The 12,891-nt window shown below is 41.1% G+C and overlaps 1 protein-coding gene across 2 annotated transcripts in view; it reads right to left on the bottom strand.

Annotated features, from left to right (window-relative positions):
- CCDC93 (coiled-coil domain containing 93) overlaps positions 1–12,891 on the bottom strand; it is a 249,195-nt gene that overhangs the window by 40,826 nt on the left and 195,478 nt on the right. The window contains exons 1-3 of one of the 2 annotated variants that reach the window (XM_070730997.1): positions 5,294–5,500; positions 1,402–1,515; positions 1,040–1,134 (exon numbers count right to left, since the gene is read on the bottom strand). In XM_070730997.1, the coding sequence (XP_070587098.1) occupies positions 1,040–1,134; positions 1,402–1,515; positions 5,294–5,335 (251 nt within the window). In that variant the 5' untranslated portion in view covers positions 5,336–5,500. Of the gene's footprint in view, positions 1–1,039; positions 1,137–1,401; positions 1,516–5,293; positions 5,501–12,891 lie in introns of those variants that run through there. The other variant, XM_070731005.1, reaches the window with a different exon arrangement.

Genomic DNA, 12,891 nt, shown 5'->3' with positions numbered 1-12,891 from the left:
CCTATAGAGCCGGAGTGGCGCAGCAAGTAGAGTGCTGAACTGCAGGCCACTGAAGCTGACTGTAGATCTGTAGGTCAGCGGTTCAAATCTCATCACCGGCTCAAGGTTGACTCAACCTTCCATCCTTCCGAGGTGGGTAAAATGAGGACCCCGGAATGCGGGGCAATATGCTGGCTCTGTTAAAAAGTGCTATTTCTAACATGTTGTAAGCCACCCTGAATCTAAGGAGAAGGGCGGCATAAAAATCGAATAAATAAATAAAATAAATAGTATCATTTTGAGGGTAGAAGTTGAAACAATTTATGTCCCGGATGTGAGGTGTCTGTAAATATTTTGACAGTTCTCTTTTTGGCTTGTGCAGCATACAGGTCCTCAATGGAAGGCAGGTTGATAGCAATTGTTTTTTCTGAAGTTCTAAATATCCTCTGAAGTCTATGTCTGTCTTGTTGGGTTGCAGAACCTAGCCAAACAGTTATAGAGGTGCAGATGAGACTCAATAATTCCTCTGTAGAACTGAATCAGCAGCTCGTTGGGCAATCTGAGTTGGTGCAGAAAGAACATTCTTTGTTGTGCTTTTTTGATGTTATGTGTCCATTTTAAGTCTTGAGATATGATAGAACCTAGAAACTTTTGAATTTCATCTCTGGTTTCTCCTAAAATCTACCACCATTTCAACTGCTTTGAGTGTGTTTAGTTCAAGATTGTTCCGACTGCACCACAAGGCTAGTTGTTCAATCTCCCGTCTGTATGCAGATTAGTCATTGGGTGAAGCAGTATGTAAGTCTAAGTGCTATTGCTATAATAGTACCCCATTCCCACTTGCTTGGATTAATGAAAGCAGCATGTGATTATTTTGGCATTACCTAAAATGGATATGAGAATAATGCATAGAACAAAATGCCTATCTTACTTTCAAGCTACTATAAAGCAATTCAAGATAACTGGAAATTTTGCAAACTTTCCTAGATAAACAAACTTTGTGCTGAAAACATAATGCGTGCTAAGGAATTAGTTTCCAAGAGGTTCCCTATCAACTTACATTTTTTGACCAATTGTGGAATTTTCCTGAAACAACAAGTCAACATCAATGTCAAAGTTGCATGTTTTGATACACCAAGTCATTCCACCAACCACCTAAAATTAGAATAAACATATTCATTAAATGGTCTGAAGTGGAAAATCCAAATAATGCCTGATGTTTCTTTTCAACTTATACTGAGTAGCCATATTTATTTCCTTTTACTAAGAAAGGTAAGAGAATTAAGAAAACAAAACAGTTGTTTGTATAATCTATACTTCGCTTAAAATGGGTTAAAATCAAAATGACAAAAAACTATTAAATCTGCTTAGAGCATGCAGCCTGCACATTATTATAATAACGATATATGAATATAGTCTCACCTTATCAAAAGGAGACAGGCCTTTAATTCTTGCCCTGAAGTATCCAGCAGCAACCAAGAGTTCTAAAATTTCACTTAACTTGATATTTTGTTCTTCATCCTCTCGAGTTTCAACCTAAAAATAAAATTAGAGAGATCTATATTAATAAAAGTTATCAAGATGGAGTGGGATGATGAATATCAAAATAATCAGTAAATAGGGTTTCTTTCTGATGCACATTATATTTGTCATACTATAGGTTCCAGAAATTACCTCAAGATACAAATCAATAAAGTGGTACCTCTACCTAAGAACACTTCTACTTAAAAAAATTTCTAGATAAGAACCGTGTGTTCACGAAGTTTCCTGCCATTCCCCCTTTAATCCCGGCCATCTCGGGCTTTTCTGTACTGCCAAAGGAGCCTTTCGGTGGCGCTTAAGGAGGCTTTGACAGTCCAGAGCGAACAAAGCATTTTCCTTTCTCTGGGCGCTTGGACAGGGAATAAACCACTTTGCTGTGGTGACTCCCTCGTGCTGCCTCCCATAGATCAGGCATGAGGTTGCCTACTAGAGCGTCTGGGCACAGAAAGGCAAAAGGGGGCGCTTCGCCCTGGCCAGATCAACTCGGCTTCAGCCAAACCAAGGAGTCACCACAGTGAAGAAAAGGCGCCGGCTACAAAGCGAGCGAGCGAGAGAAGGGGGAGCTGTTCAGCATGGGAAGGAAGAGGAAGCAGGTCGCAGCAGCAGCAGCCTTTCAGTCAAAGGTGCAGGAGGTTCCCCACTCTCGTTCACCTGGGTTTCTCTCTCTGGTGCACTGTATGGGAGGTAGCCTCACGCCGGGTGTATGGGAGGCATGTTCTTCCTCACCGCCTCAGAATCCCTCTTTTTTTTTTTAAGCCTTTTGGATTTTTTAAAACCTTTTGGGGGGATTTTATTCCCCTCACCTCACCTTCTTCCTTTGGCAGCGACTGTCCTCCTCCTCTTCTTCCCCCTCCTCCTCCCACTCAAATTCCAAATTTTTATTTCTTTCCTCATGGGTTTGCATACATTATTTGCTTTTACATTGATTCCTACAGGAAAAATTGCTTCTACTTACAAACTTTTCTACTTAAGAACCTAGTCACAGAACGAATTAAGTTCTTAAGTAGAGGTACCACTGTATTACCACAACCAGTTCTGCACACTCAAAAAAGGTCCAAGATTGGGTGTCTTCATTTCAAAGGATGGTCCTGTACCTCCCTCAGCAATGATTATAAAATGTGAGACATCCCTTGGTGTATAAGATTACAGCTTTAAAAAATGCTATCATATTGCCAAATTATTACTTTTATATGACTATTCATTTTAATACTACCATACTACCGTCAGAGCTCTTTGGATGAAAATATCATGTTTTTATTAATATATTGTCTTTTCAACAGAAATAATGCTTAAGAAAAGGGGTTTTATCCTATTTCAAAATACTTTGTGGAGAAAAGCTACTTAAGTGTAACTTATTTATTTTATTCAATTTGATACTACCTGACTTCAAACAACCCTATATACAACACTATGGATTTACCTAGATCTCTTCAAAAATGCTGCTAAAACCTCAAGTATACTACAATCTCAAAAACAGTGATACAATTCAAGTATCTAGTCAGTTATGGTTAATAGTATATGTGGAATATTTTTAAAAATGTGAAAAAATAGCATTTTTATTGTGCTATGTATTACCAATTCAATAAAATAAGTGCCATGCTTTTGCATTTGTACCAATCCCAATTACATTTCACAACATAGGAATGTAAATGAAGACAACAAACTCCAAGTTTAAAACATCATTGGTTAATCTATGGTTTAACTCAGTGTTTCCCAACCTTGGCAACTTGAAGATATCTGGACTTCAACTCCCAGAATTCCCCAGCCAGCATTCGCTGGCTGGGGAATTCTGGGAGTTAAAGTCCAAATATCTTCAAGTTGCCAAGGTTGGGAAACACTGGTTTAACTAACATAGTTTAAACCATACCTGTCTAGATACGTACTTGAAAACCATGGATTTCTGCAAACTTTTATACACCATAAAAGTAAACTTCTAAATCTTATCAGTCATTGTAAAAAAGGATCACTGGTGGAGATCCAGCACCTGGACATTGCAGCCTCTCTACATTCACAGGCCAGTGCCCAATGCCAGCCTCAGGCCATTCTCCTGGAACTAACAGCTAGCTTGTTTATGGGAATGGATCAGTGACTGAAAACTACTTCACCAAAACACAAAAGTCAGTACAAATAGCAGTAGGAGCTAAATTTGAACACTCTTATCAAGTGTGAGCCTACACAACCATGATTTTTTTAATAAGCAACCCTAAAAGAAATGTTTAATTAGAAAATGCAGTGATGAATATCTAAGATGGCGCTTGAGATCAAACTAATCCTAGTTACATAAAAATTAGATTTTTTTTTATAAACAACGTTCTTGACCAGCAAGTTCTTATTAAAATCTACTACAGTTATCTTATGAGCACCATTAGCCAACATTAAAAAAAATAGTTTTAAAAAGTTTGGAATACAATTCTTAAAGATGCCTTTAAAAATGAGAAGGGATGACTCTCTCTCTTTTTATAATAAAAAGTTGAACTTCCATGATTTTAGTAATAAAGATGTGAGTGATTCCTGCAAACATCTAAATGTTTATTTAATAATCTAGAAAGGGATCATCTGCACAGCTCAATGGGTTTCCCTCTTGTTCTCAGGAAGGAACAGAAAATTTGGTTTGGTTTGCGTGTACCCTATAGTCATGTCTCAAAATGACAGCCCTGACATTCTGAAAGTGTTGTTGAGAAAATGATGAGATTGAGAACAGCAACTAAAGGGAGAGGGGTTTTTTTGTCTGCTGCAAAATGGGATTACAACAATAAATTTATAGGACACTGTTATGTGATCCATACAACACGTTATTTTTGCCTATTATATTCTATAGCAGTGATGGTGAACCTTTTTTTCCTTGGGTGCCAAAAGAGTGTGGCGTGTGCTATGACACATGCGCAAGTGCCCACACCCATTATTCAATGCCTGGGGAGGGCGAAAACAGCTTCTCTCATGCCCCCAGAGGCTCTCTGGAAGCTGGAAATGGCCTATTTCCCAACTTCTAGTGGGCCCAGTAGGCTAGTGTTTCACCCGCCCCAGGCTCCACGTCTCTGGAGCCGGGGGAGGGTAAAAATGCCCTTCCCCATCCCCCTGCAGGCTCTCTGGAAGCCAAAAATGCCCTCCCAAAGCCTCTATGTGAGCCAAAAATCAGCTGACCGGCACACACATGCATGTTGGAGCTGAGCTAGGGCAACAACTCACGTGCCAGCAGATGTGGCTCTGCGTGCCACCTGTGGCACCCGTGCCATAGGTTCGCCATCACTGTTCTATAGGGTAGACTTCTTTTAATAGGCATTTTCAAGCCACTGTGGAAGGATGAACTAATTATTTCATGTGACTGAGACCGCAGAAACAGAAACACCAGTAAAAATTGCAAACCTCTGAGCATTTAATGAAGCATGTTAGGGATCTGCAGGAAAATGAGGCAGAAATCCAGGTAGTCCTCGACTTACGACCACAACTGAGCCCAAGATTTCTACTGCTAAGCAAGATAGTTGTTAGACCTAACACTGCACACAGGACATAATGCTTAAGAGGGAACACTTCACGGACTCCCGTGTCCTCGGCTGTATAAAATTGCCAAGGCGGTGGAGAAACAGTAATTTCAAAAAGAAAAAAAGCTCGGAAAGAAACTGTTTTCCCCCTCTTCCTTTGGAAAGAAAGCGACTCGTGATCGACTCGTTTTTCCTTCTCCTCCTCCTCCTCCTCCTCCTCCTCCACGGGACGTGCATGCAAGATTCGCTCGCATAAAGAAGGGACCCAGCAACCCGATGACTCTTCCCTTTACCTCCTGGGCAGGCTGATGTTCCTGCCCCTTAAGGGTACCCATATCAGCGTCTTCTCTTGCTCCTGCTGCACCGCTTCCTTCTCTTCTGTCACATCCGCTCACGCCGGACTAAAGACTCGCCCACTTAAGTGGGGAAAGCTTGGGTGGCGCTCTTTCTTCTTCTTCCGCATAATCCTACTCTCCCCTCTTCTTCCCTTGGTTTGGACCGCACTCCCGCACCCAAGCGCGCCAGATCTAGCGCGGACCGTACCACTTTGTTTACAAAGAAAGGGGAAGGCGAAAATGGGGGGCGCTCAAGTTGCTCTTTGGAGCTCAGAAGGTTGGCTGGCGAGTTGGGGGGGTGTTGATGTTTGAAGGAATGCGCCAAGGCAAAATCCAGATTTTGGTAAAGGAATGTCTGGCCCTTATTCCCGTCTGATTCCTTCTGTTTCTTATTCTATATGGAAAATAGTGAAAATATGAAGAACGGTTGCAGGAACTGGGTATAGATAGTTTAATGAAAAGAAGACCAGGGCAGACATGACAGCAGTGTTCCAGTATCTCAGGGGTTGCCACAAAGAAGAAGGAGTCACCCTGTTCTCCAAAGCACCTGACGGTAGAACAAGAAGCAATGGGTGGAAACTAAACAAGGAGAGAAGCAACTTAGAACTAAGGAGAAATTTCCTGACAATTTTATTTATTTATTTATTTATTATTTAGATTTGTATGCCGCCCCTCTCTGCAGACTTGGGGCGGCTCACAGCAGGATACAACAATTCATGACAAATCTAAATATAATTTAAAATATTTTAAAAACCCCATATTTCTAAACAAACACACACAAACATACCATGCATAAATTGTACATGCCCGGGGGAGGTGATTCAGTTCCCCCATGCCTGATGACAAAGGTGGGTTTTAAGGAGTTTACGAAAGGCAGGGAGAGTAGGGGCAGTTCTAATCTCTGGGGGGAGTTGATTCCAGAGAGTCGGGGCCGCCACAGAGAAGGCTCTTCCCCTGGGGCCCGCCAACTGACATTGTTTAGTTGACGGGACCCAGAGAAGGCCCACTCTGTGGGACCTAATCGGTCGCTGGCCGAAGAATTAATCAGTGGAACAGCTTGCCTGCAGAAGTTGTGACTGCCCCAACACTGGAAGTTTTTAAGAAGATGTTGGATAATTATCTGTCTAAAGTAGTGTAGGGTTTCCTGCCTTAGCAAGGGGTTAGACTAGAAGATTTCCAAGGTCCCTTCCAACTCTGTTGTTATTATTATTACCCCACATTTGATTGTTGTCTGCTATAAAAATGCAGTGGAGATTAAATGACATTATTATTATTATTATCATCATCATCATCATCACCACCACCACCACCTCCTCCTCCTCCTCCTCCTTCTTCTTCTTCTTCTTCATCTTCATCATTTTATTCACACAAAATACTAAAACACAGGAAACAAGATTGATATGCTTAACAAAGTATCTCACTTAACAAATATCTCATGTAACAGGAGAAAATTTGGGTTCAATTGTGCTGGTAAGTTAAGAACCACTGTATTGACCAACTCTATCCCGAATTAGCTTTTTGAGGTGAGCCAGCTAGGGTCTGACTGACAACTTGATTAATCTGACTGAACTTGATTAATGGAGAGATCTGCTTTTCCATTATATACAGAAGAGTGAATGACCAAATACCAATTCACTTATAGTTGTGCTTTGACAAGGGTTTGCTTAGCCATCTTTTCACCTGTATTTGGTCATATTTTTTAAAATGTATATATTTTAATCAATTGATATGGCTTCACATCTCACAAATGCAATTCTGGGTAGCTGACAAACATAAAAAATACAATATCAATTTTATTTTATTAATTATAATGCAAAAGTGGCTGCTGAGGATACCTACAATGGGCATAATTATTCTGAAATATTTATGTAAAAGTAAAAAAAAATGCTTTTCCTGTGAAAACTGCCAGGTCTTCAACACTTTCCAAAAGGTGAAAAGGGGAGCCAACTTAATCTCAGGTGATGTGGTTTTGGAACCTACAAACAAGCATGTCCTGCCCAGCTTAATGATATGAGTAGAAACAATGAGAATAAGCCATGTACAGCTTCGTAGATAATCACTTTGTTAGCCACCTGAATTGCACTCATAAGCAGTTGAAATTTGGTGCAACTAGCATAGCAAAAGTATAATATGAGTATAGCGAGGCATACCCACAATAGCCCACATTGCTTCATTTTTGATCAACTGAAGTTTCTAGATGTTCTTCAAGGGCTGCTCCTTGCAGAACATATTGCAGTATCCATTCAGGAAATTATCAAAGCATAAATGATTGGGTGCAGTTCCTCCTGGTCTAGGAAGGGGAAGAATCTGCCCTATGCAAACTTGTTCAAAGACACACACAGAGACACAAACACGCCAGTCTTATCTGCCACTTACTCTTTGGTCAAAGAGGACCTCATATTGTTCACTGTTGGCACAATGGTTAGAATGCAGTACTGCAGGCTACTTCTGCTGACTGCAAGCTGCCTGAAGACTCACCAGCTCAAAGTTAACTCAGTCTTCCATTATTATTTTATTATTTATTATTATTATTTATTAGATTTGTATGCCATCCTTCCGAGGTCAGTGAAATGAGGACCCAGATTGTTGGGGACAATATGCTGACTCTAAACTGCTTAGAGAGGGCTGTAAAGCACTGTGAAATGGTATATAAGTCTAAGTGCTATTGCTACTGTCTGGAATACTGTGGGACCTCCTTCTCCCCCATGAATCCCAGCGACCAGTCAGGTCCCACAGAGTCGGCTTTCTACAGGCTCCGTCAACTAGATAATGTGTTTGGCAGGACCTAGGGGGAGAGCCTTCTCTGTGGGGGCCCTGGCCCTCTGGAATCAGCTCTCCCCGGAGATTCGTACTGCCCCACCCTCCTTGCCTTCCGTAAGTGTCTTAAAACTCACTAATGCCACCAGGCTTGGGTCTATTAGATTCTTGCCCCCTGGCTAATGAATGTGTTGAGAGAACGTTGAGCGAATGGAATGACTGGTTTTTATGGGTTTTTTGGGTTTTATACTTTAAATTAATTAATTGGATCTAAGATGCTATATATTGTTTATTATATGTTGTAAGCTGCCCCAAGTCCTCGGAGAGAGATGGCCATAAAAGTCCAATAAATAAATAAACACCATCCAGAACTAAGTATGGGAAATCCCCAGAATCAGGGAGTCCTTACATTCCAAGCTAGTATTGAGCTGAACCCTGATCATTCCCATTGAGACTCCGCAGCATGGATGAAATGCTCCTGGTTCGCTTGTGCCTGTGGAGAGCCACTTTCAAAGGGAGCGCAAGGCACCGTCCTCTTGCCTGGACACCGGCATTTGGGTTCCTTTATCCTCTGTGCATGTGCAAAGCGTTTGTACGTTTGCAAAGGGTAAAAGAAATCAAATGGGCAATTTTTGTAGCCAGAAAGGACATGGATCTAACACTGAAGTAACTGTGTACTGAAGTATAGGCCAAAAACTCTGTTTATTTTCTCAAGACTAAAAGCTTCTAATTCAACCAAGATAGTAGAGTTGAAATGCACTTCAGTCAACTCCACAATTCATTTTGTTAGTTGTTCCTTTAGTCACAGAAATGGCTAGTGATATAATAATTTACAATTATTATCCTTGCTGAGGTTGCCTTAATATTACTACTATACCATGAAGTTTTCAAAGACCCCTCTCTTGACTACTCCAATTTTCACAATTGAAGTGCATGGAAATACATATAGTGATGATGATAAACCTTTAAATACTCCTTAAAAGGAGTCTTTCTAGAGCAGAGATCTCCAACCTTGGCAACTTTTAAGACTTGTGGACTACAACTCCCAGAGTTCCTCAGCCACCTTTGCTGGCTGAGGAACTTTGGGAGTTGAAGTCTACAAGTCATAAAGTGGCCAACGTTGGAGACCCCTGGACCAGATGACCTACAGTACAGAGTCCCTTCCAACTCTTTCTCCCTCTGTGTGTGTGTGTGTCTGTGTCCCCGAAGTATAAAAACAAAACCTCATTTTCAAGACTTTTATTCCATTTTGCCCTCTTCCTTTGTTTCTCTCTCTCTCAGAGGTCAGTCATGATGTGCCAAAAATAAAACCGAAGTGTAAAAACCTCCATTGCTTTAAGAGCCACCTAAACAACCGTCCCCCCAAAGCTCGCTTGGCTTCAGGCTATTATTGACAGTATCCAATGGTCTCCACAGCCTGCCTCCTCCAACACTTTTTGAGACTCCCTCTTTCTCAATTATCACTTTCCCTCAGAGATAAAAAGTTCCTGTACCGTGCATCCATCCCCCAGTGTATAAGCTGTCCAAGCCTCTGCTCTGTGCTTTCTCCTTTGAGGGATCCGAGTGGCTTCTCCTCCCCACGGGGGCCGAGTGGGAAACTTGGTTGCTAGGGTCACTAAGGGAAAGGGCGGTCCACCAGGACCTGACAGACTTTTCCCCTCGGCTGCTTTTCCATGGAAAGTTTTTGTGAAAACGGGCCATTTTTGTGAAGACAGGGTGCCAGCAGGCTTTGGCCGAGGAGCCCTCCCACCAGGCCAAAAAGCGGCTTGGGCGAGCAGCTCCGCCCCGCATTCAGTAGCAAAGTCAACTTTTCTGAGGTAACTTTTCCCCTTGGCTGCCTTTCCATGGCAGGAGTGGCGGCGATGGTGCTTCGTATCCTGGACAAGCCCTTCTCCCAGGACCTGCCACTAGTCACCGAGTTACTGGTGGCTCTGGCTAAGGGAGCGTGGGCAATGGCCTGCCCGAGCGGCTTTCTAGTGTTAGCTGTATGGCCGGCAGGGGCAAAGCTGCAACCGATCCTCAGTAGCCTCGTGGCCAGTGACAGGTCCTGGGAGACGGGCTCATCCAGGGTCCAAAGCAATGCTCCCGCCGCTCCCACCATGGGAAGGCAGCCAAGGGGAAAAGTTGCCTCAGCAGTTGCCGCAGTTTGCTGCTGGTGTGGGGCGGAGCCGCTCGCCTGAACCACTTTTCGGCCTGCCGGGAGGGCTCCTCGGCCAATGCCCACCAGCGCCCTGTGCTGCGAACTCCCGTCATCCCGCCCATCCCCAGGGCCAAGCTGCTGGCCTCCGGCATTCGGTGTCTAAGACGCACTCAATTTTTAAAGCACTCTTTTTAAGTAAAAAGCTGCGTCTTATACACCGAAAAATACGGCAACTTCTTTTAGAAACCCACTTGAGCAGCAGCTGAATGCCATTTCAGCACAACTATGATTTAATATTCACGTATGCTCATTTTACGAGATTATTTCTAACTACATCAGTAACAGAATTCAACTCAGTATCTGAAAATCAAGTCATGTTTTTGCTGCTTCCCAGCTCAGCACCTGTTATCAGCAGCACCTGTAATTCTGATTTGAAAATTGTTGGAGGATAGCAATTTCCTTATTGCTGCATGGGAAAAGTGTGATAAAATATCTCCGTCTACAATGCTGCTGAGTTATGTGCCTTTCTGTAATAATAATTATTTGTTAGAAAGCCAAACAGGTTGCAGCAGCTGCTGTGCCAGCCCCACTGAGTATCTTATCTGGCAGTAGGTGATACTCAACATTTCAATGCAAAACAGACTCACCAAACAAAGCAGATAATAAATGTAGGACTTGCTCATACATGGTTTTACCTCTGAGGGTTGGAACCTCAGCTATTAAAATTATGAGATAACAGCAACATCAGCTATTTTGATCGGAGAATGAGTATTTGTTAACATTAATGCAAATGCTCACTCCTGGCACTATAGTACTTATCACACTGCAAGTAGCCCTGATTCAAAGAGACCTAATATAAGTTGAAATTATTGTCAAACTGTCTTGCTGTAAATATGGTTGCTGTCAGTATAAGATAATTATTTTGGTGATATTATTCCTTATTTTCTCTTTTAATAGAAAAGTGTACATGCAAAACATTCATGTTATGACACACATGGGCATGTACAATTGGTTGTAGAATAGAAATAAAAATAAATTGGAATAAGATTATGAATGTTCACAGAATACATACATTGTTCTGTATTTGGCTATGGATCTTTGATCACTGTTTCATTAATAAAGTATTAATTTAAAAATGTTCTTTAATCTTCTTCATTAGATCTTTTTATTGTGGTTTGTTTTTGGCTGTCTTGCAAATGACACTATAATAAATTACAATGGAATACTACAAGAGGTTTGATGTCTGTATACACATTGAAGGAATGTTTAAAAAGTTCATTGTTTCGTATGCAATCATACAGGGTGGTCTTATTTAAGAGAAGAATTCATCGTATTCCAAAATATAATAATTTCTATCAGATGTGAAATAATTTTCCTTAAGCATCTTTTAGAACAATATTCCTTGTTTCCAACTTTACAGTATGCATTTTTTTGCATTTGTACAATTGTTCATTTTAGCATCTCAGATAGTTGCCACAACTAATATTGTTTAGTTTAACATTAAATGTCAAAAATTACTCTGCAATTGCATTTTATATAAAATAAATGATTATACAGAAAAGATTAAAATGTGTTTAACTTTCTATGAAAATTAGACTTTAAAATTTTAATTTAATTGTGTTTAGAAATATCTACTTGGATATTTCAGATAGGGGCGGCATACAGATCTAATAAATAATACTACTACTACTACTACTACTACTAATAATAATAATAATATGCAGATAGGAGTATGTTTTCGCTATTTCTAACAAAAATCAAAATATAGGGCATCATTATTTATACTGTATTATAATTTACATTAAATAAATGCTTATCTTGATCTGAATAGAAAGCACCATTTATTATAGTGGTAAAATAGAAAGAGCTAATGTGCTCCTTTGATTATAATTGTACAATGCGTTTGGTATTTCACATGTTTACCAAGCAAATCCTACTATATTCTGGATTACTTCACATTTAGCATAGCTTTAAAGGTCAGTGACAAACCACTGGGACAGTTTTGCAACTGTAATGTAGCAAAATCATTTTAAGCTAAATCTATCTTCTGAATTTTAGTGTTGTTTTTTTTGTGTGTGTGTATCTTCAAGGAGAGGTGGGTTTGGACCAGTTCGGACCAGTCCACCCAAACCAGTAGTGGGTGACATGATGATAATGTCACCAAACTGAATCGGTCAGTGCCAGTCTGTGGGTGACACTATCTTTTCCTTTTTTCCTTTTGAGCCTGAGTATGTTCCGAAGCCAAGTTTCGGCATTGTGCATGCACTGTGTATACTTCTTTTTAAAAAAAATCATTACTGCACGTGTGCATGCGTGCAGGAGGGAGGGAGAAAACCAGCTTAGGAGTTCTGATTAGGAAGTGTAGAGGTGTATGCTGAGGCCTATACTTATGAACATGTATTTAGCATAATCTGGTTAAACATTCAATGGTGGGCTGGGGCTGGTTCGGACTTGTTTGGAGGAACCAGTAGTTGCAACCTGTGGGTGGGAGTGCCCCCCCTCACCCGGGCACAATCCCATACTATATCGCTGTGTATTTTACTCCACAGTCATGTGCAGAAGGCGGGTGCAAGCAAATTGCCGTGCTTTTTTATGCTGCAAGCATGCATGGAAGACGCTGTGAGTGAATTATTGTGGTTTTTTAATGCTGCACGCATGC

This window comes from Erythrolamprus reginae, chromosome 1 (assembly GCF_031021105.1).
Source record: "Erythrolamprus reginae isolate rEryReg1 chromosome 1, rEryReg1.hap1, whole genome shotgun sequence".
NCBI classification, from domain to species: domain Eukaryota; kingdom Metazoa; phylum Chordata; class Lepidosauria; order Squamata; family Dipsadidae; genus Erythrolamprus; species Erythrolamprus reginae.
This window is presented reverse-complemented; position numbering and strand designations above follow the sequence as displayed.